The 24,160-nt window shown below is 41.0% G+C and overlaps 2 protein-coding genes across 5 annotated transcripts in view; one reads left to right on the top strand and one right to left on the bottom strand.

The window, feature by feature from the left end:
- Positions 1-24,160, top strand: part of NBEA (neurobeachin) — a 519,980-nt gene that overhangs the window by 341,407 nt on the left and 154,413 nt on the right. For all 4 annotated transcript variants that reach the window (XM_050890741.1, XM_050890750.1, XM_050890767.1 and 1 more), the window contains 2 exons: positions 3,000-3,143; positions 18,134-18,270. In XM_050890741.1, the coding sequence (XP_050746698.1) occupies positions 3,000-3,143; positions 18,134-18,270 (281 nt within the window). The remainder of the gene's footprint in view (positions 1-2,999; positions 3,144-18,133; positions 18,271-24,160) is intronic.
- Positions 20,883-22,093, bottom strand: MAB21L1 (mab-21 like 1). Its single transcript, XM_050890781.1, has one exon. The coding sequence runs from the start codon at positions 22,066-22,068 to the stop codon at positions 20,989-20,991; it is 1,080 nt and encodes a 359-aa protein (XP_050746738.1). The 5' UTR covers positions 22,069-22,093; the 3' UTR covers positions 20,883-20,988.

The raw sequence follows: 24,160 nt of genomic DNA on the forward strand, positions 1-24,160 counted from the left end.
ACGTCTTCCGAAGATAGATGATCTCAAATAAATTCTATTCCCAATCAGTTTTTGATTTGTTAGGTGTTAAACCATTTCTTTGTAAGGACAGTGTTTACAAGCCTTGTAATGAGACAGCCCTGTGAGACCTTACTCTTCTTGCTGTAATTTTGATAAATGGAACTCTAATTCATAAAGGATATAGTGATTGAAGGGCAACTCTGGGTCTCGTACACTTTCATTTAGATAAATGTTTGGTACAGTACAGCAAAACTGAGGTGCACTCAACAAAGTGATAAATTTAAACAACAGCCAAACCAGAGCTTTTTTCCATCAAGACGAAGAAGCGCAATTAACTATATCTCTTTTAGATAAATGTATGTTTAATATTATAAACCAGAATGGATTTTAGAAACATTTGTCTTGTTGCTAAGCTCCAAATTTGCCAAACTAATTTAATGCCTTCTACTCTACCACATTTCTTACATTGGTGTCTGGCAATATTTCTGTAATCTGGTAACTGGAACCCTCATCACAAGGGATTTAAAATACACTAAATTTCAGGTTCTTCTGATGCATTTTAAGTGTTAGTAATAATTTGGGGCTTGGAACTTTTTTCTTGTAATTTTAAAAATATACCTTAATGCATAAATAATTTTAAAGGACTGTCACTAATCAGTTACTGCAGAAATGGTTGACTCTACGATTACTCCAGATTAGTACTTTTGAAGTAATTAATTTGAAGATTATCACATTTTATAAAGCTCAGAAACTTTCGTAACAGTCACTAGAACTACCAAAAAGTAAGAGAACAGTATTTTCATGCTTCCTTCCTCCACTGTGTTAGTTCATCTCAGGCCCGGTCTCCTTTAGTGTCAAACGCTTCACAGCAGGAGCTATTACTTGTGTCAAATGATGCTAAACTCCCTTGCAGTAAACACAAGTGTAACAAGATCCTGATCTAGCGATTAAATACTCAGGACAATTCTGATGTAATAAAACTGAAGGTCTGTTACAGCACATTACTCCTTTGTGTTTTTCCAAACTCCTACAATTCTTGCTCCTTTTTGTGAATTGGGGGGGAAAAAAAAAAAGCGAACTACAAACCAAACAAAAAACCAAAAGCTTGGACATAATACTGAAAACTTTTCCAACCACTAGTTACTTGATTCAATTTTAAATTAGGTGAATAATTACAGTTAGTTGTACTAAGTATTAACCTATGCAAGTGAGGTAATGATCATAGCCTAATAACTGAACACAGCAAAATGCAGTGTATTAGTATATATCGGCATCGGTATTGTCTTAATCGCAATCGGTATCAGTATGGTCCCAATGGAGAGAGAGCAACAAACAGGAAGACTAGAGATGCTGTCCTTAATTTTGGGCTTGTTGAAAAAACTGAGGTTTTGGTTACTTGTTTGTCTTTACCCGCTCTGTAGTTTCAGAAATAGCAATTGGGATAATAGCAATGGTATACAAAAGGTTAATACTAGGCAACGTAAAACATGAGGTTGTCTCAGCCTGTGGTGGAACCTGGTATCAAGTGGCATGCTAACAGTGATCTTCAAACAGAGTAAACACACTCACAGAAAAATATGCCTCCAGCATTTTTATTTATATGGTGTGACTCTCCTGTGCACAAACTAATTAAAAGACTCATATAAGAGTAGGAGATAAAATCATAACACCTTCCCCACTGTTTGTAATAACAAAACTGCCTTACACATCAGTTCCATTCCATGCATTTATCTTCAGTAACCTATCTGCTTACTATATTCCTCTTAGTTGTCCTGTATTAATATGAGGCCATGAGTCTTACTGGGTTTTACCTCATCATTTTACATCTGCCATAATAGTATTCATCATGTTTAAATTCAGGCATTGTGGAAGACAAACAAAATCCACACGTGCCTGGTTTTGCTCAGATTTCACCCATCGTTCTGTAGCTTAGTAGGAAGGAAATTTCCAAATTATCATACAGAAAGGAGATATTATGTTTGGGTTTTATTTCTTGGTTGCCAGAACTGGAGATGCCCAGATCTTGTATGGTCCAGCGTGAAGATGCAGGGGTTTCTGTTCAGGAAAAAAACCAGAAAGCTTTCTTGCCTAAGGCTACTATAAGTATGTAGTACTGAAAATAAAACTAATGACCTCTCCCCAGCTAGGAAAGAAACACCGTGCAGATGTCACAACAGTAACATGAAAGCTATTTAGATATGAAAGCTACTTATGATTCTATCATTTGACCACACCATGATTAATTTTTTACGTCATGCGAATAAACTCTGGCAAGCACTAGTAGGACCTTCCCTAAACGTAAGATGGTATATCTCCTGCCGTAAGGAACCGTCAGTCTGAATAGAAGTCAGTTGTAGGCAAGAAGAAAGGGTAAGACTTACCTGTGAAGTCCTTTGAGGTAATGGGCACATGTCCATACACTGACATTTTTATTGTGCTCCTTAAAAACACGCACACAGATGCACACCAAAGTTCCCTCACCGTGCTTGTCTTTTCTCAGTCTTTTCTGAACTTCTGCATAGCGTACCTTGTTGTTACTTTATATTGAGATAACCCGTCTCCTGCTTCACTATCCTGTCCCTCCTGTCTCTAAGATGAAAGTCATGACAGATTTTGAATTCCTGAAAGCAAGTCCTTTATTTAGAGTGGGTGGTTTGAGCTCTCAGAGGTCAGTCAGAGTCAGGACACCAGGAACCTAAGAGAAACTCCTGCTGAATTTCTTACAGGTGGAAAACTAATGGAACAACATTGAACATAAAGTAAATAGCAATTAGTAAAAGCAGGAGAGTCTTTGTGAAACAGTTTGTATTTTATTCAAGATACATTTTGAAAGACAGAATAAGGCTGTATATTTTGTAAACCTTGATAAAGTTTTAGAAAATGTTCCTTCCCTTTTTTGATAAAGATGATTTATACTGTATTTTTTTACTACTTGACTGTGATTTTTTTATATTTAAAATATTATTCAGCTCAATTCACAACATTTGTAACTTTTTTAGGCACCGAAGAGGATGTAGTGAAGTCAAAGAAAACTTTCCGAAGTCAAGCTGTGGTAAATCAGAATGCAGAAACAGAGCTTATGCTGGAAGGAGATGATGATGCTGTTAGCCTGCTCCAAGAGAAAGAGATTGACAACCTTGCAGGTAATTATACTTTTCATTACAACTAAGATAGGAGCCAAAAGGCTCTTTTAAACTTGTTAGTTCTTAACCTTTGTGGTTAGTGTCTTAATATTGACAGCTAAGCATACAATTACAGTACAAACAGATTCTTTGTGTTCTAGATTTTATATGATGTCCTACTTCCACGAACTAGGGGAATTGATTACAAAGCATGTGCCCATTGCAAAGTCTTTCAGCAGAGATGCGAGAAATAGCTATGCTTCAAGTGCTTTTATTAGTGCCTGTGACTTCTTGTTGAAAATTCTGTGATACCACTGTGGAACGTCTCTTTTTTTTTTTTTTTTTTTGTTAAAATGGAAATGCGGACTAATTCCACAACTCAGAGTTTTGTGAGTCAGAGTGCGGTTGTGCACGTTCATGACCTGATCCCAAGTGCCATGCAGCTTGTGGAGAGATACCTGGACTCCTGCTAGTACCCATTTCTCTCAGTGATGGAGTTAAGGGGGATCTGCAGTATCTCAACCCATCTGTCACGGCGAGGGAAAAAGTTGCCTGTTGTAAGCAAGGACTAAGAAGGAGTGAAACTGTAACCAAGATATGAACTTTGTTAGTTAGCATAGGAGCTGGGAATGAATCCTCTGTAAATATGTATGTGAGAGCGCCCTTCTGGTCCTTTCTCCCTGGGTGAAGGTATGCAGTGAGGTCTCAGTTTTATCCGTCTTCTAGTAGGTTCTGTTACAGCTCTGTCTTGAGCCAATACTACCTTTCCCGGGGAAGTAGTCTGGAAAGAAAGGCACGTTGAAAGTTGAAAACGCACTCTCCTCTCAGGCGAGATAAAAATGTCAGAACTGTGAAATGCAGTATGAAATTTTTTAGGTTAATTTACTTAGGAATACCTTTATTAAACTACTCCACTAAGGGGAAGTTTTGTGATGTCTCAGGATTTTTTCTGCATAATTGAATTTCTAAAATAGCTATCTTTGCTCCTGCACTTTCTTCTGATGCCATAGTGGAAATCTGTAGCAAAGATAAGATCATAAATGGATGGTAAAAAAAAAAACAAAGCAAAACAAAAAAATAAACAATCAAATGAAAAAAGAAAAAAATGCCTACATGGAAGTTAGTCTCATACTTTGAAACTAGAGCAGAGCAGAGGGGGGAAGTAAATGCTTTTATTTGGGAGCAACCTTCAGTATATGATTATCACAGTTAATATGTCAATCTGCTTGCTTTCTCAATCTGCAGCTAACCATTGCTGAGACACTGTTGTCTTAAGTCAATAAAATAGTGCATCAAGCAGGACCATTAGCAGGATAATTTGATCGATGTCCCTTTCTCCTTTAGAAGGAAAACTCAGTACTGCTTTGGCCAAGTTCTTATATCTAAGAACAGTACTTCCAACTAAATATGCATACAGTAGCTGTATTTTAAAGGCTGCAATATGCATTTACATTGAAATATTGATTAGAACTGCAAAGTGGACATGAAAAATTCTTGCCCAGTCTGGAAAATCTCACAGTCAGCTATGAAGTTCTTACATATCTCCCAACACTGCCATTTTATTCAAACACATCGATGCAATACAATCCCTATAGTTACAGCCCTCTGCAAAAACCTGGTATTTCAATGCATCCTTAAGTATTAATGTGCAATGTACCCTTTTACTAGACATCACTACGTATATGACATCCCCTGCTCCTTCAGGACATGCCACAGTAATTCTAGTCCTTTGCTTTTACAGTTTGTAGAAATTGGGAGATATTGTCAGTATTAGAAAAACAGAAATTATAGAAATTGAAACAAATTAACTTTTGAAATATTGACAGGACGTTTGTCCTAACACTGTCAGAAATTAGCCTTTGTGTTCCCTATCAACACTAACAGGGCAAGCAAGGCGCCTCCAAGTGTGGTGAGGTGGTGTGATAATGGTGCTACGTGTGTACCAAAAAGCGTGAACTTCTCAAAAAGAACCCACATTCCACTACCTCATTTTTACTATTAGATTAACTGCAGCCTTTGCTACTCAACTCTTGCTCATTTTTGGAGCTGAAATGATTTTGAGAGTTAATGGTCACACAAGGCATCGATTTTACCCATCGGTGAAAAAAAACTGAATCCCTCCATACCCTCTGTTTCCCGGCATGATTTTGCATATAATGATGTCACTGTTTTCCACAGTTTTCACTACATACAATGTGGCTCTGAAACTTGACTCCAATAACTGATATCAAGAAAAGCAGTAGGCAAGGAAGGTGGGGTTTATGCCTAAGAAGGTTAGAACAACCTCAGACAGCTCTGAAGAGCAGGCCCCAATAAAGCCACACTGTCCATTCCTGTCTAATTCTAAAGAGTTATGTAGATTCAGTGTATGTGATCTGGAAATCTTTGAGATATATCAAGTTACGGTATATCACAGCATCATTTGTATCTAGTTACTGCTCAAAGTGGAATGACACATAGGAATTTCTATATTCAGATATGCCTCCAATTTAACTTTAAAGTTTAAATCAATTTAAACCTGGTTTACAACGATTTGGATTGTCTCAGTAAGGGATAGGAATTAAACAAAATCATTATAAACCAGGTTTAAATTGATTTAAGATTGTCCACATTTAGCTAAAACAATTTAACATTGTTTATTCCATGAAACTAAGGCACCTTTTAAAAAGATGAGACCTTAGGTTTTAGAAAACTTTTAACTAAGAGAATATAAATATTACAATATTTTGATTTGTGAAGTTAAACTAAAAAAAAGAAAAGTTTGAAACAGATTGAGACTGTTCGTACAAAGTTATCTGTACATACCTTTTGTTCCAGAGACTCTTTATAGTATTTCATCAACCATGTGGCACAAATCAATGTAAAGTTCACTTTGATAAATTACATATGGGATGGAGAATTTTTAAATAATTATAGTCTGAATATTTTTATTGTATAATCTTAGTATTCCATATGTTGCAATGGCAGTTGGTCAGATTTCATTATATTAAGTAGCATTTTAATAAAATATAAAAATCAGATTCCATGTTATTATGGTCTTAGAATTATGACTTCTAAGTTTGCATCAAGATTTTTAACTAAAGCAGTATTTTAACTGTCTTACAGTATGAGTTATCAAAAGATGCTGTTCTTGTTTTAGCATTTACGTATTAAAATATTTTACATTTTTCTGTTTCAGTTTTAGCTCCTTTTCTTCCCAGACTGTTCACTTCAAGAGGCAAGTCACATCTCTGTTAGAACTAACGATTGAGATAGCCCAGTCAATTTTAACAGTTTTCTAATATATTGTGAATCTGTGGGTAATACAATCAAATCCACTGTAGTGAGTTGATATTACTAACTCTTCTCCTTTTCTTTTCCTTTTCTATTTTCTAATGCTGCAATAAGGCTCTTAAATACTTACCTTTTCTCTTAAGAGCCTGAGAATGCAAATTTGCTAACAGTTTGTCTTCTGCTTAATAGGTGATTTTTTCAAAATGAAAAATATGTGTATGTATTCTAATGTCATAAGCTGACATTCTCAAAGGGAAATATCTTTTAATAGATAATTAATATTCTTTCCCCAAACTTTTTTTTTTAAAGCACTGATCTTGCACTAAAATAGGTCATTAAAAAAAAAAAAAAAACACAGCAGAATAAATGTTGAACCACTCAGGTTTTATGAATTTTACATTTTAGAAATACCTTCTCTTCTCTTTATTGTGAAGTTGCAGTTGACTTGCTGAGAATTGTTTGTGCGCATCGAGAGCAGAATTTGGCTTTAATGACTTTTTTGAAAGATACGTGTTCTGTAACTGGAGCACATTTCATCTATTTAGTCATATGGGTGGTGGCAACAGCAAATAGGCCCCAGCCAAGCAAAGTATCCCTGACAAAGTCTTTTGCTACTCTCTAAAGAGTGGTTTCTAGAAAGAAAAAAGGAAATAAAGATAGGAGGATATGAGGCTTTGGGTTATTTTAGGAAGACAAAAGGCTTTGGCAGGCATCTGTCTGCTTACTTGCATGGGCTCAATCAACTCAGAATCTGACTTCCTCATAAGCCATGGTGAATTACAGCCTCACAACAGTCTTGCAAGAATAAATACATATTATTCGCTCCATTATACGAGGAGATTGAGCCACTCATCCAAATAAACCCAAGGAAAGCCACTAACTGCCTTTAATGCATCTTAGTCTTAATGTATCTTAACCTTCACTACAGAATCTTCCCTTCCTCTTGGACATCTGTCTCTAGGTGGAAGGAAACCCCCCACAATGCAAATGTGCCAGGAAGGTTTGAGTGAGCCTCAGCATCCCAGCACTGCCCTAACTTTTAGCAACTCTGAACTTCAGTGCAGAAATATTTCTAGAAAGCAGCATTACTACTGCTAAACCAGAGCTGATCTTCCATCCAAGCCAGCATGGGTAGCTAGTCTACACTGGATTGGGGACTAAATGCGATAAGCCCTCTATCCAGACTTCTTGGTAGTGTGCTGAGTGTATTGACTTACTGCCCTGTGCTAAGGAACACACTAGGTCATGAGGATTTGACAGCTTGTATTATTATTAATGAGATATAAGACCTCTCACTTCCAGGTCATCTGTTTGAAGTCCAGACAAGACTGGTGGTAACAAAACATTATCAACATCTGTTTTGTGGCCTATGCAAAATAAGCCTTTTGTCTCATTTCAGACAAACTAACAGAAATCATCACGATTTTGAGCAGTTTCCAATTGAAAAAATATTTGACGCTGTCATTAGAGGAAATTGGAATAGTGCCAAAAGTTGAACTACATAGAGTTACAGTTAAAAGTGTATAGCAGTATCTAAAAAAAAAAAAGTAAATCATTTAGCCCTTAGCGAAATTTCCTATTCCGGGTTCTAACAAAGGACTGATTTACATTTCTGAAATTATTTTGAAGCCTTGCATAGGGCCAGATGTAGTAATAAAAACACTAACACACCAAGGAACTGCATCTGAAGCCACAAAAAGGTCACAAAGTAAGTATTTGGGATGGAAAACTTAAATATGATTGATTCATCTTTATATCTATAGTATGCATTTACTTTATATCTATAGTAAATGCATATACATATTTATACATATACATATTTATACATATACATATTTAGTTACAGTAACATTTCTTATGGCCAAAATCTGACACTGAATTTTCTTTACAAGAGTTGACCAGTGTAGACAATCTCTGGTAAGAAAAACTGTTTGCAACTTCTTCTTACCTATTCTTAAGGAGTAATGGAGGAGCATATTTTCTTGTTTTTTCTTCTGTTGCCATGTTAAAATGATTTTAAGGTATGTAGGATCATTTCTGTTGTTTTTGTTAATGGAGTTAGACAAACAGTAGATTTTCTTAATTAAAGAAAAGAACAGTAACTTGGGCCTCTACTGAGAAGGCAGATTTTCAAATTATTAGATTTTGCAGGCAAAATTCCATTATTTGTTTGGGGCCAACCAGAGAATGTTTTGTTACATTATCCACTGTCAGAGTAATGGGTTGAAAGAAAGGACCAAATAGCACATTCTGTTGTCTCCAGCAGCGACCACAGTCTACCCAGGAGGTTTTGTAGGAGAGGAGAGGAATCATCTTCATCCCTCCCAACTCCTGGAGAGCAAAGCATGATAGTGGTTCCAAGAGCGGTCTCGTCTTCCCTCTCCAACCCTTCTCTTCCCTCCCTGCAAGGCTGGGAGAGCCCTGCCGCCCATCACGTGCTCTCCTTCTACTAGAGCAGTTGCTGTCCGTACACCAGTGGCTCTGATGGTCTGTGAGGGTTCCAGGGGGCAGAAAGCAGCAAGCACAGGGGAAGCCCAGGAAGGACTGTAACAAGTATGCAGTGATGCTTCCTAATAATTCTCTCTCAGCCTCCAACACCTTGCACCTCTGAGGCTTCCAGAGTCAGAGGTAGTAGTTATTCTCTTTCTTTTTTCCCCATTTTCTCTCTCTCCCCTCTCTCTTGCACTCTCTTTCTCTCACTCTCTTTTTCTCTCTGTCTGGAGGTGGCTAAGGTACCTTAAGCTTTTCCATGTTTTGTGTTTTTTTCTTTAAGAAAGTATGTATGTATATGTGCACACACAAATACATCAGTTAAATAACAAATATCAAAGGTTCATTAGAAAACACCACAAAAAAGTCTTAATATTTCTCCTAGTTTTTCAAGCTTCTCAATGGAAACTATTCACTGAGTTCAGCATGCACTACTGAGTAGTCTTCTCCCCTCAAACTCAATTTTTCTTGCAAATTAGCATTCAAGATAGGAATTTAATTGGGGGGGGGGTTGCTTGTTTGGGGAAGGGACAGGAATGTGGAAGAAGAGTGACTCTTTTTCCCTTTTTATGGTAGACACGTAACCGCACAAGCCTTGTAGTTCCAAACATGGAAATTTAATTCAGCCAGATTTCCATAGTTTCTGCTTATTATATATTCAGATTTTGAACCTCAGATATAAGTATAAAAAAGAAAAACATATTTGTATGAGTTTAATTTAGAGTATAGATTCAGGCATAAACTGAAACAGTTATCACTTTTGATATGTAGTTGGCTTTCACATTGAAAACAAAAAAAAAAGCCCCACAGTTTCTATCACATACTATTTTTAGACATCTTAGTGTTTATTCTAATCATTTTTTCCATATTACTACCCAAGATAGCTTAATATTTTGTAAGGTGGTTGTGAGTCATATATGATAGTGTTCCTAAGCACAACTTTGAAGAGTTCTTCTCTTTGTACCTTATTATACCCCACTCTAAGTCTGAGCATCTTCAGCTTTTAAAATGGCAGCCAGATTTCCTGCTTTCCAAGCCTTGAAATTAAATCAATTCAGACTTTGTTGGTTTTTATTTATGAATGGCTCTGAGAGTGCTTCATGTGCTCTTACTGTCCATTCATACCAGTGATTAATTTTTTTTTTCCCATAACTTGCAAAACTCTTTTTATTTGAAATCTCTAAGGCTGTGAAATTAGACTACAATGGAGCCTATGACTGCCCAGTTGCCTAGTGCATAGGTCTGTAGCTTCTCCCTTGTCCTGAGGTACCACACCCTGGATGGAACTGGCTAGCTTATCAAAGGTCAAGCTGATGAGCTACCTGATATATAGGAGAGAGACTGCAGAAAGACAGGCCTAGACATAAGGAGCCAGGCTCCACTGTTCTGCACCTTATTTCATCTTCACTATGCAATTCGTTCCCGTATAAAAATCCCTGTAATCTTCATAAGAACGTATAGGGACAGACCTATGTAGATTAGTGGTAGGAATGTATCCAAGAACTGTATTAACTACCTATTTTAAACTAAGCACTTTCATTGACCTATGGACAAGATTTTTGCCCTTTTTTTTTTTTTTTTTTTTTGAACTGGTGTTATAGAAGCAAGCTAAAAAATCAATCAAGAAGACAGTTTGGTTAGTCTTGGTTTCATTAGCCAGAACTTGTACAAGAGGCAGCCTCATCCGGTGCATTTGGACAGTCCTCACTGGTAACCTGTTACATGAGTGCTTTTAGCTTGGCTTTCTAAAGAAACAAGGTTTATGTGAGCATCCTCTGTAAGCCTCTATCTTTGTAATGTCTGAACCTGGAAGCCATTTTGAACAAACTTTAACACAGGAGTAAGAATTTCAGAAGCAATAAAATTCCTGCAGTGAAATCAGGTTGTTAAGGAAAAAAGCCTACATGACACAGCCTGCCACATCAATTCTCCTTTTATTAGGTACCAGAGAATCTTTGTGGGAGAGTCTTCAGAAGTTCCCTAACTGTGGGAAAGCAAAACATGCAATCAACCAGTAGACACAGTTACACTAGGAAACATTCTCTGTTGGTTCTGGTGGTGTTTAGCGATACTCGTATTTTCAGAAAATCTTGAAGTTACAACTATTGCATATTAGATGATTCTTCCAAATATACCTAGCAAGTTATATGCTGATTCAATAACTTATTTCTTTCTTCCCACACACATATAGGAGTAGCTAACCAAACAAGTGAATTTTAAGATATCACAAGCTATCTGAACATAACACTTCCCTTCACTACAGTTTCAAGAAGTATAAGGCTTACAGTTTATCCTGAAGAGGTTTTCTAGAATGGAGACTAGAAGAAATGAAAGCTGAGGACTCACATTTTTCATTTCATTTCTAATCAATTGAGCTCTATTGGCATGACAAGGTACACAAGCTGGACTGTATAAGATACCTGTCAAGTCTGGTTCACTCAGACTTGCAACTGGGATTTGATCCCTCATGTTCCTGACTCATTACAATGAGTTCCTGTTTTGGTGGTATACCGCTAAAGCAGGATGCTCTCTCTGCTTTCTCCTTTCTTCTTCCAACATTAAATATACTTTTCCAAGGTGTGGTTTTTTCTGTTACCTTTTGATTAAATAGACAGCTACAGTGGCTCAGAGAGAAAAACTGTAACTTATGTGGGCATGTTCAGCATCACTTAAGGTTTTCTAAGTTGAAAAAAGTACCTTAAATTTTACCTGGAAATGGGGAGAAAGCTAGTGCAAGTCATAGTGCATTAGTGTAGTATACTCATGTCTGGATACGCTGCTTAACAGTCAAGTTCTTAGTTTCTAAACCAGCTTAAATTACTCAGTCCTTCCAAGGTATAGCTTCAGGCAGAGCACACCGTATGAATCTAATTTTGAAGTGGCAAATGTATGCATTGCAGTAGTGAGGTCCCTATCCCAAACATTTAAGTTTCTGGCCAGCTGTAAATCATTAAGGGGAGTCTTGATTATTATTAATACCTGATCGTCTGGCAGGTTGGCACTGGAACATGTCCTGGAACAATACTAAACCCACGTAAGCCACTTGGAGCTTGAGCACAGTTCAGAGGTTCTCATGTATGCCACAGACTTCACCTGCAAAAGGGGGCAAAAGTTGATTTTCTGAGTTGCTTTAGGCTCTTAGGCACACAGCTATTTGTTCCATGGGACCTTCAGTGAGAAGATACCTGATAAGATTGACTTTGGTACGGTATTGAGCTTGTCTCTGCATATTCTGTAACCGTTCTATCAAGTGGTTGCTTTCTATCACACTTTGAACAATATAAAGAGATACTTATTCCTAGGAATATTGTGAAACACATTTTCCCTCAGGAAGTACTATTTTATATTTTTCTTTCAATGTGACCAGGAAGGTATAGAATTCGAATAATAATTTACCTGCAGAGGTGCATATGTCACTTAATTCAAATGTATGGAAAGTACGTATATGTTTGAGGGAAAATTACTTTTTTTTTCTTAAGCAACACTATCTTGAACTATTTACACAATCTCATCAAAAATATGTATTTATTTCTCACTATTTTATTCACAGTTGTAATATGTAAGATTATTTTTATTTACATTTTGTTTTTAATCAAACACATTTGTTTGCTGTTGTGGCACCACTTAAGAGAACTGAGTTGCTGTAATTGTTTAGTTATTGTTGTTGAAAAAGACCATTGAAGTTGATCTTTGATGTTAGTAGTAGTGTTACATGCTTTATGGAGGAAAGGGGGAAAAAGTGGGGAAAATTTTGGATATCAGGGCCTATCCACACTGGCAATGACATTTAAACAAACAATAAAAATCAATCCCTCCCTCACAATATGAAACATATGATTGTGCAAAAGTAAAAAGCCAACGAAGTAAGCTTGGATATCTCTGAAAACAGGGGAAAGGAATTGGGGTTGTTATTCAGTGGTGGAGGAGAAAAACAAGATTATAGTCATGTTTAGACTTAGATTCTGGTTTTTGCAATCAAGAAGTTGTGCAAATTATTCTCTTTATTGAAACTGTTGGAAGTGATATGTAAAGGGAGCTATATATATACATTCTTATAAAAGCCTTGGCTTGAGTGAAGGAGTTACTCCCTGTATCTGCTATAGTGGAGAACAAATTGGGGGCAACCATCCTCATGTAAGTTCAATATACTTACTGCAGAAGTCTTTTTAAAGGGTAGTTTGGATCAGATTTATGATGACAATAGGAACAAAAAAGACTAAGTTCTATGAATTGTTTTTTAGGAATCTTAGGTTGTTTACTTGTTACTTACATGGCAGTGCATGTATTATATTAATGATGTTAATTGGTTGAAATATTTTTCTGACTGCAGAGCTTTTCCCAAAGGCTTCTGGTGGCTATACTTGTTTCTGCTTGTATGCTGTGTGATTTATATTACAAGAAACTGAAGTTTTTGTGTGCGTGTGTGTTACGTATAAATTGTTTCAAGTATAAGGATTTGTAGTAATTTTAAATGCAAGTCAATGTCAGATACACTTGGCTTTAGAGTTAAAGTGCTGAGGGAATTTCAGTTGTCTTATTTCAGGTACCTTGTGAGTGATTTTTAATACTTATTCTTAATATTTAAAATTCTTGTTTAGGTATCATATCAAATTACAAACTGTAGTTTATGCAAACTATTTTACATAGTAAATGTATTCGTTTCAGCTAATCTGTTTTGTATTTTCCATGTTAAAATGTATGAAAAAAGATATGTTTTTTCTTTTAAAGCAGTGTCAGCTAAAAATTAAACATGACAATATTCACCACTTTTTTCAGAATGATTACCAGTAGATTGTAAAATTAAATTGGTCTAGCTGACTGCATATGTTTTCAAAGTATTTGTCCCAGCTAGTATTTTTTCATCTATAAGTAATCACCAAAAATATTATTTTAGAAGTTAGACTTTTAAGTCTGCAGCAGGTAAATTGATTGTTTTCATAATTCAGCATATAAAAGCATGTATCTTATCCTACTTAGGAGTAATTATGTCCAATCATCTTAGCAAACATACCTCTGGTGTAATTTTCAGGCTCATAAATGTAACACATCTTTAGCTCTTACAGTTAAAAATGACAGTTTAAGAAAATGAAAATGTTTGAAATAACAAGTTCAAAATACCACTCTTTTGGAGCTTTCCTTAAGAGGTGTAATTTTACTGGTATAGTTTTAGCAGACAGCAAACTCTTTCACCGGATAGAACTTTTCGCTTGCATTGACTTTCTTTACTTGAACTTGAAAAATACAAGAGCTAAGATACAAGAACTAAATAGAAGGACTGAAGTCTCTGTTTAACAAAAATTAGCGGAAGGGAGGAGAGAGATTACATTCTGCTTTTATTCACTGGGACCTTCTAATCCCACAATCATTTACTTTTGGAAAGGAAATATTATTTTAAAATGTATATGCGCGGTAGCGTTTATTTTAGAAATGTAAATCACATGTGCCGACCACAGGGATCAGGCAACGCAGAAAATTCTCCATTTGAACAGGTTACAAGACCTGTGGATCTGAAGTGATTTCTGGTCTGGTTTTAAGGCCAGAACTTCTTTGTTAGGTGGTCGCTGCCTCTCTGCTGTGGGCCGCCCCGACCGCTTCAGAGAAGTTGGGAGGAGGCAACGAAATGATCCTTAAAAAGAGATGCTCTTGCTTAGAGTCCCAGCAACTGACAGGCGCTCTAGGAGCGGGTCCCCTCCGCAGACCCCAAGCTGTTTGGTGAAGCGGAGCAGCCAGAGGTTGCCTTTTCCCCCGGAGCTGGAAGGAAAGCGCCTTCGGCGTTGCCGCCGGCTCTCGATGTGCGCGGGGAGCGCCCGGCCCCGTCCCGGTGTGCCGCTGCCGGCCGGTGCCCCGGGCAGCGCAGCCCCGAGCGCGGGCAGAGCCCGCTGCGCTTCACTTCTCGGTGGCTACAGCCGCGCTGGGAATGAATATTTACATCCCCTGCAAAAGCGCAGCTCGCCGCCGCCGAGGGGCCGGGGTGAGGTTGGTAGCCGGAGCTCGTTATCTTTCCCGCATGCGAATGAGCCCGTCCCGCGGCTCTTGGCTCAGGTGTGCCCGGCTTTTGTTTCATTAGATTATCAATTGGGTTTGGGAAGGAGACCCAAAGCTTCCCGATAGCTCGGTGCCATATGGAAAATCTGCAGTATTTTGATTATGCTCTATGTAAACATTTTAATATCGGATCCTTAAAATCCAGAGACTATCCCAAAGGGGATTAAAACATAATCCTCTCTCTCTATAGCTGTAGTGGATTAATTTCATATTCTCTCAGTGGCTGGCTTGCTCCCTGAAGGCTACAACAAAAAGACTCAGTGCTCCTTAAACATGCTATGGAATTGGAAGTTGTAATTGGAGATTTCCAAAGGACAAGTGTAAAAATGACACACTGTTAATACCGAATATTTTTTTTCATTTTGTGCTTTCAGGAGAAAAAAAAAATCAGCGAGGATTTTTTTTAACTTCAGTTTGAACACCCCCTCCCCCGAAATCCCATAATTTGACCACTGTTTATTATGCTTTCTGCTTCTTTTTTACCAAAAGAGAAAAGAAAAAGAAAAAAAAAAACCACAAGCAAACGTTTTCTTATCTGGAGAGTACAATAACGCTTATTCCTTGTCGCATTTTAATACCTCTGACATGTTTACATTGCAACAAATCTAGAGTGTCATTTGAGCAGAGCATAGGGCAGATGCCAAGGTACCGGGCTGGGAGCTTGGAACCTTTTCTCGGGAGGCGAAGGAGGAAGCTAGAAATCCCCGATTTCCCCTGCATTCAGTAACAGGCTAAGAAGTGAATGTCCCCTTTCCCTCCATGTCCACTCCCTGCTTTTGCAGCTCCGCTCCCTCCTCCAGTACGTAAGTGCATTTCGCTAGCACGCTCCCTGGCCGGGTTGCACCTATTGTCTTCTCCTGGATGGTCGGATTATAGATTTTGGCCTTTTGACCATCAAATAGCGGTGGCTTTATTTTTATTTTAGCCACATAGCACCAGGGAAAAGAGGTAATTGGATTAAATTGATGGTCTTCCTTCTGGGATTCAGCAAAGCCCACAAACGCCTCCTTAAAATGATAGAATATCGGGTCGTTTCCAGGACACATCTTCCGAAGGCGCTTTTCTTCCCGCACAAAGGCCCGGGAGCCCATCACCGTGCGCCGGGCCAAGCGGCGGCTCCCGGCCGCGCTGCAGGGAAGGGCGAGGGGAGGTCTGGGACGCTCTGCTTGAGAGGGCAAGTGCTTCTGCAGGGCAGGGAGCCGCTGTCTGCCCAGACCCCCCTTCTGTAAACACAAAGAAAGGGGGCCTGGGGAATAGAAACCCAAATCCACTTGTAATCGTACAAGAGAATCGGGCGTAATTACTTGAGCAACCTAGATGAAGATTGATGAGGCTTTAAAGCGGCGTTTCGGATCGATCACCCTGCCCTTTGGAGCCTGCAGCCGGGCTTCCCCGGCTCGGCTCGGCTCGGCTCGGCTCCTTTCTCACCGCGAAGGGAGGGAGAGAAGATGGAGGCGAGACGGGGAAAGCAGCAAAGCAAGCCCGGCGCATGTGATTCCGATCAGCTGACTAGGGTCAAGAGGCTACCCCGGTTTATTAGGAGATGGAAAACAATAAAATGAAAGAAAATAGAGTTTGTATCAATATTATCCAGCCTGCCACGCTGGGCTGCTGAAAGCTGTCACTGAAACTGTGCATTTTAGCTTCCCCTTGTACACACAGTAATCCGTGCCTTCCTCTTTATTTATTTTGCAGCGTAAATGACAAAACATTGTGCAATACGGTCCCAAATTGGGTGTTACAGTAAAGTAAAACATTAACAACATGACAGTTAGATGCGCCGATACAGGACTAATTTGGGCTAAGTGAGTAATTTGAAGTGTTGCTTGCAAGATCTGGTAGTAAAGTGTGCATGCAATACTGGGGGAGGAGGAGAGGTTGCATCCATGCCTGTTAGCCTTGGTGCGAACTGCAGCCCAGGGCTCGCCTCGACCGCGCCAGGCCCTGCAAGCAGGCGCTGCCTTCGTCCCCAGAGAGACGAGTGTCTGGGGACGGCAGCTGGAAGCGTACGCAGGCACTCTTTGCCATCTGAGCAAGGTCTTCCTTATTGCAGAGGAGAGTTTAACTGCATAAAACACCCAAACCCTTTTTAGCCTTCACTGAGATGATCAGTTTGCCAGTTTCTAAAAGGTACGTCAGTCGGATGGTGTACCCAGTTTCTCAATACTGAGGCTTTTATTCTTTGTATGTCAGACGCGTGTTTGTGCATGCATGTGGATGTGTGTGTTTATATATGTGTATACAAATTACCCTACACGCTTAGTGGTTGAATCTAGAAGAGTGTTTTATATTTAATCTTTTCTTTTAATTAGAGCAAGTGAGCTTCCTAAACACCGACACTGTCAGCTTTAACAGTAGATTGCATTCATATTGAAGATAAGATGGTGAAGAAGTGATCCCCTGTTGTCTTTTGCATTAAAGCAGAAGTTTTTTTTCCTGAATTAAAACCTAACAATTTGTGTGGAGAAGGCTGCCTTTTATAATAGGTTTTCCCCATCCCATCTTTTCAGTGCCCGTGCAAGCGTCTCGTTAAGGAATATATTTGAGCGAAATATTGTTACAGCAATTTTAAAAGAATTAAGTGACAGCGAGTTAAAATAAAAATTATCTTGCCGTAAATATATTTAACGATGATAGCCTTTGTGTGCGTGTGGTATTGGAGGAGGTTAAAAAAAAAAAAAATCATCTTTCGCGGTACTTTCGGAGCTAAGGTCTGGACCCAGAGTTAAAAATAATGCCCCCAGGCTTCGCAGAGTCGGTGTGGCGGGCCCGGGCTGCGGGCTGCTCTGCCGCCCGCCCGGCCCGGCCCGGCCCGGCCGCCGCGGGGACCCTTCGCTGCCAGGTCGAAGCTGTGTGTAACGAGTCGCCGCTATCGCACATAAACAGCGATAGTGTTAACGAGGAGCAAAAGGGCATGAAAAGAGAAGGGACCTACTTCTAAGAGGCAGCTATTTTTCACTCTAACCCCTCTGAATTTCGCTGCTGGCTGATTTATCTCGCAACCCCGGAGCTCACAAACTCGCTTCTGTCCTGACCGCGGAGTTCAAAGCGCTGACCGCGGGCAGGAGGGGAATAAACACGGCGCTTTACAGAGTTTATTAGGGGGCTCGCCGGGCGCTCGCTTGGCGGAGGGAAGGGGAAGGGCCACCGGGGATGGGTCGGCCGGGCGCCTCCAACCTGACGCCGCTGCCCTTGCCTTGCAGGCCCCGTGGTCCTCAGCACGCCGGCACAGCTCATCGCCCCCGTGGTGGTGGCCAAGGGGACGCTCTCCATCACCACCACGGAAATCTACTTCGAGGTGGACGAGGATGACCCGGCCTTCAAGAAGATCGACCCCAAGGTGAGTGCAGCGGGCGGGCGGCCCCGTCCCCAGTCCCGTCCCCGGTCCCAGCACACGTGCGCCGGGGCCGCCCCCTCCCTCCAAACTCCGCTCCCGTCTGCCTCCTCTCGCTGAGTTTTGTTAAAAAAAAAAACCCACAAACAAAACCAACCAAACAAATAAATAAAAAACCCCCCAACCCCCCCGCAATGTATTAATGATGTTAAATCCTCTGTTACGGCAGCGTGCGCGTTTTCCAGCAGCCTTTCGCTCGGTGCCTTTGTATGAACGTGGTCAGATTTAGTAGTTAAGCCAATTGCTCTGAAATCCCTGGAGGGAGCAGCAGTCCCAGCCCGCAGCCTTCCCTAGACCCAGCGGAGGGGTTTACCCCTTCCGAGGATATCGGGGAATCCCGTTATTTCGAGAACGTTAGTTTCCATGTAAGAAAATACGGCGCATTTTGTAAACACTCAGACTGCTGAAATGCAAGTTAATGCTTATTTTCTGGGGGAAAAAAAAAAAAGAAAGGGGAAATAGGCATGTACCCAAGACTTGATTCCAGGGAAAGCTCTGTTTTCTTCTGAAGTTATTTACTACTACCAATTCCCCAGCGCCCCCCTCCCCCCGCCCCCCCCCGCGAAAACCTCCAGCCCAGCCGCAACAGAGCCGGGGTGCGTGACTTGAGCAGAAGCCTTTGCGTGGCTTCCTCCCCGCGGGAACGGAGCGGGGGGCTGCCACGGGGGGAGGAGGGGGCATACGGAAGGGACGTGTGTTACAGGGCGCTCCTCTCGCCTGCATCTCTTTTTATTCTTACCGCTGTTGCTTTGTTTCTTTGTTATTGCGCTGGAAAATGTTAGAAGAGAGAAAATAGGGGAAGTACTTTTACAAAGACCTTGGGGTTTTTTTTCGTGCAGAAATATCATAAGTAATTTCCGAGAAAATGCTAGCGACCTCGTCTGAATATGTTTGTAATAAGGTGATTTCTCTTTGATGAATAATTTCTCAAACTCGGAACTTTCTTTGCAGTGCTGGGAAAAAAAGATATGCTGTCAGAATCGCTGGGTATAACGGTTTCATTAAAGTGCACCCACAGGAAATAGTTGCTAGTGGGTGTTACACAGGCGATCGGCCTCTTTCAGCACTTGTTGACTGTTAGGGTACTAAACAAAATCCGCGTTGTTATTTTGCGTGTTGATTTTAAAGCAGCTTTAAAGAAATGCATGCTGAGAAGGACCAGGCGTTGCAGTACGGATAGGCAATTTTGGATCGCTTGCAGTTTTGTGGGCACGCACATGTTATTCCCTCTGAGCGCCCTGGGAGCTCAGGGGCTTGATTTCTGAGAGTGCAACTGCCAATCTTATCACATTCATAACGGATTTGTAGGTCAGAAGTAATATTGTTGTTCACTTTATTGGTGCCGGCTTGAACCTTTCACCTATAAATTTTATTTTCTTCTTTATTACTACTTGCGCCAAAATGCTAGTTTTATCAGGCTCACTGCTTACTCAGTACACTGACTGCTTCAGGGATATGTTATGTTTCCTCAGCTTTGTTCAAAACCGAGCAGAAACACATCAGCACCGTATAGTAAACCTTTTGAAAATAGATTTCTTTTCTGACGGCTGAAAAAGTGTTACTGCATTAATAGCTACATCGGTGTCTGACAGTTGCTGATGGTCATCTGGAGCTAAATTCTAATGTGTTTGTACCAGCAATATTTCCCTGTTCTACAAAACTATTCAAAATGCAAAATCAGGCGGCTGCCCTTAAGTTTTCTGCTTTACAAGATTTAAGCAACTATTCACAGAAAGGCAAAATTCACAAAACATAGCTGCCTCTGGTTTTTCAAGTAGAAAACTTGATCCGGTATTGAAACGCTTACCCGTATGCATTTTACTTCATTTATTAGCTTGTAATTAAATAAATCAGCAACAGAAATTAAAATCTAAATCACAAAAGGTAATTATCCAGTGTATTTCAAGTGCATTTTCAAATATATAATTCCAATATTCAAGCGTTATTATATAAGCAGAATCCAAATTTCTTTTGAATATATTTAAATAACATTTCAAGTATATTTATGGAATGTTAGAAATAGAACAAGCAATATATATGAAACGAAAAATGTAAACTTGTTAAGTTCAGACACTTCAAAAGACAATTAACAAAAGTACCATGATAAATTCTACCTTTTTAAATGGTATCTTCTCTTTAGCAGAAAATGTCCTTGAAGTATCCAAAATGGCAATTTAACTTCTGTTCACCAAATCACAAAACACCAACATCCACAATTTCAAAGACAATGTGAGATCACAATATTTGATACAAATTAAAAGGTACATTAGGGTTTGTTCAGGTGGCATATCCAAATAGCTTTTACTCACAGAGGTTTACATAAAAATACTGGGTTTTGTTATAATCCGTTGGTACCGTTTCTAGGCAGAATGGTCACGATCATGTTAAATTACGGCCAATTTTCCTTTCCAGGTAACATACTTTTTTTTTTTTCCTTTTTTTTTTTTTTTTTACGGGGAACTGCAAAACTGTGACGAAGATAAAAGGAACGATACTTGCTGTTCTTACTTGCTTTTCTTTGTGAAGAGCCTAAGCTATATTCCTTTTTAAAAGAGAATATCATTTGCATTGTGAAGTGGAAATATTTGACTTTTCGAAGAGGCAGCTTAAACTTCACCGGGAAATAAGCAGATTTATCGGTCAGGCCGGTTTTATAGTTACCCTCTAAAGTTTCTCCAAACTTTTCGGGTTGGTAAGTATTTCCCTAGCCAGTCGCCACGTTTGTTTGGCCGCGTTTTCCAGGGCCGAGTGAGGTTTGCCCTGAAAGAGGTCTAAGTTGGGCAAGAAGTAATGCGGGCACCTCCTGCACTGGAGGCAGGAGATGAGCTGCAGTAAAATCCCGTTGAGCCGGTCCCCCAGGCACGACTCGTCCCAGTCCGATTCGCGGGGATGCTTTTCGCATTCGTAGGAAACCAGAGTCTTCATGTGATAATTATTCAGGGGCTGGCCCGGCAGCTCCAGGTGCCGGTCCCGTAAGGTTTTGAGGATAGAGAGGCATTTCTTCCTGCAGCCGCCCATCTGCAGTCTGTTCTCGGCTTCCGCGAACTGCAGCACCCAGGCATCGCTCTCGGCCGAGCTCTGCTTGCCGGCCAGAGAGTGGCACTCCTTGGATAAGAGGTTGAAGCCTTCCGCCTTGACCTCCGCCACCCTGTTGGGTCCCGGCCAGGGGATGTGGGGAAGCGGCCAGTGGGCAGCACTCCGCGGCCAGATCCCCGTGCATTTGAACGCCGGAGTGATCTGCACGACGTACCTGTCCCTGATTCTCAGCTTCACTTCGCTAGTGTCCGCCACCATCTTTACCACGTCTCTGTAACTGCACTTATCCACGGCTTGAGCCACCAGAGTCTGAAATCTGGACCGGATTTTGCGAGCGGAGAGGTAGCCAGACGCCGTGATGAACTCCACCCAGAGGGACATACTCCTCTTGCGCCCGTCGCTTAACTTTAACACAGCGCAGCCCGGCAAGGAGCCGTCGTCCACGAAGTTGAAAACCCCCATTTGGTTCAGATACAGCACGACTTCGAACTCCGTGGGGGAGATAACTTCCAACCCCTCGTAGCGATTGTCCATCTCGTTCAAGGAACTGATGAAGCGAGGCTCCTGCACCTCCACCTCCTTCAGCACGTCCGACACCACTTTGCAGACTTCTCGGATCGTTTTGGCGATGGCAGCTTTCCTGGCTTGGCATTTCTCGTTGTAGTATTTATTCAGATGATACACCAGCTTGGCCTGGGCCGCGATCATGTTGGGGCAGAGATCCGGATTGTATACCGGAGTCTCGCAATAGGCTGTGGGATCCAATGCGGCTGCTAAGGCTGGAGCCAACTTCAGAGGAGAAACAGGCTGCCGCACTCTGAAATGTAACAAATGTTTTTCAAAATGCGCTGGGGCTGCTGCTCCTCAGATGTTCTCTTCCTGCTTTTTTAGATCAGCCGTCTTGAAGTGTGTGTGGCGGGGGGGGGCGGGCGGGGGGGGCGGGGGGGGGCGGGCGGGGGACTGGAGGGGGCGATATTTTTCCTCCCCCTTTTTTTAAAGGGTCCGTGAGTGAGAGGAAAGCATCGAGAGCTGCACCTTCCTCAGCAGCAAGAAAAACAAAAGTTGCACTGAGACACAGCGAGGCTTCCAGTAGTCAAAATAATAAAACCTCTTCGTATTTATTTATGTTTTCCCGTAGTAATCACTGTGTGTGTGCAGGGTGGTTAATCAGATGGTGGAAAAAAGTGCCGTGTGTGTGTGTATATGTCAGAAGAAGCTGGCTGTTGGTTTGTATAAGAGCCCAGATGCACTCGTGTGGAAATTATAAAGGCAGGGCCAGGCAGGCGGGCGGCCAATCGCCACTGGGCTCGTCACTGCAGCCTCTTTCAGCTCAAACCCGGCTAATTAATCCCTCTCTAGGAGATAGATATGTATACACAGACACACACACACACACGCAGGCACATATAGAAAGGTAGAAGGTTACTGGCAGAAAAACCGCCCCGGTCATCTGTACGCTCGGAAATCAAGAGAAATCGCTCTCCTTTGGGTGTAACTTGAAGGGTATTGACGTTTCGAAAGGACTTGGCAAAACTGTGCCGCTCCGCACTGAATCCCTGCGTGCCTCCCCACGGCCGAGACGTGAATGCAGGTGTATTAATGGGCATCCATCAACTAGGGAGCTACAGAGCGGGCTCGCTCCTGCAGGAGCAGAGGCGTAAATTCATTAACTCACACTTGGCGTCACATCACGCTGTCCTTTCCTCCTGATAGTTGTCTGTAACTGCAAGCGAGAAGTTGTTGGGTTTTTTTCTCTTGTGAACCGGCCAGTGAACAAGGCAGCAGATTCACGGCAAATTTAGTGTCCTTTGGAATAAAATATTACGCGAAAGTCCACGATTTGTATTGTTTTAAAAGATCTGACGGGCTCTAATCCATTTTGAGGTTTAATGCGTTTCGGCATTCTCTCTGCCTTGCTTTTTGTGTTTGTACCTTATGAAGGGAGAATCAATCGCTAAATGTATCTGTCAGGTCTTTTTCACGTTCCCTCCAGAAATCAAGTAGCAGATATGAACGGTAAATCTCATCCGCCAATTCTTAGCTTCGTTTTTATATTCCGTATAGCGCTCCAATATGTTGTGAAGAGTGCATGTTCAGCTGCTTTTTGAGACGCACTATAAGTATCTATTCATTTCAAACCTGGACGATTTATCGTATAGCGAGCTCTGCTAGCAAGCTGCGTTTAGTAAATGTGCACACGGGAGGGGTGCTAGCGACTGCAAACATGCCGGCATGCTACTAATCTGACAGTTTGGGGTTTCGTGTGTGTGATGTGTAATTAGCAAATTTCTCCTTCGGTACTTTAAGTGTTAGTAATCGGGACCTTCATTTGCAAATAAGCTGGAGTGGTAAACTCTTATGCTTTGCAGCATTTATTGAGCTTCACTTCAAGAGAACCCTAAATTATATTTTTTTTTTAAGAAAAAAATAAACCAGCAAAGCTTTTAATCGCTTGGAATCTTTAATCTACTGCCCGATTGCTAATTCTTGAAGTAACTGTCACAGGCATATCCATCGCTAAGGAGAAGTCGTACCGCAAAGAACATTTCACGACATTGATTCAACGTATTAATGCGACCAACTTTATTGCACATAGCGAAGAATTTCTGACTTTGTGCTTGGTTCGCTCTGTCTGGCGTTTATACGGGTGCTCCCCGTGCCGCTTCCTAGGAGGAAGCTGATGCGGGAATCATTTTCTGCCCATTAGTAAAGTAGGGCTAGGGCTGTCTTGGGGCGCCTCGCTGAAAAACTGCAGGTGACAGGTCGTCCCGAAGCAGCTTTCCCTCTTCCCCGCCGCAGC

The sequence above is a fragment of the Gymnogyps californianus genome, chromosome 1 (assembly GCF_018139145.2).
Source record: "Gymnogyps californianus isolate 813 chromosome 1, ASM1813914v2, whole genome shotgun sequence".
Taxonomy (NCBI): Eukaryota; Metazoa; Chordata; class Aves; order Accipitriformes; family Cathartidae; genus Gymnogyps; species Gymnogyps californianus.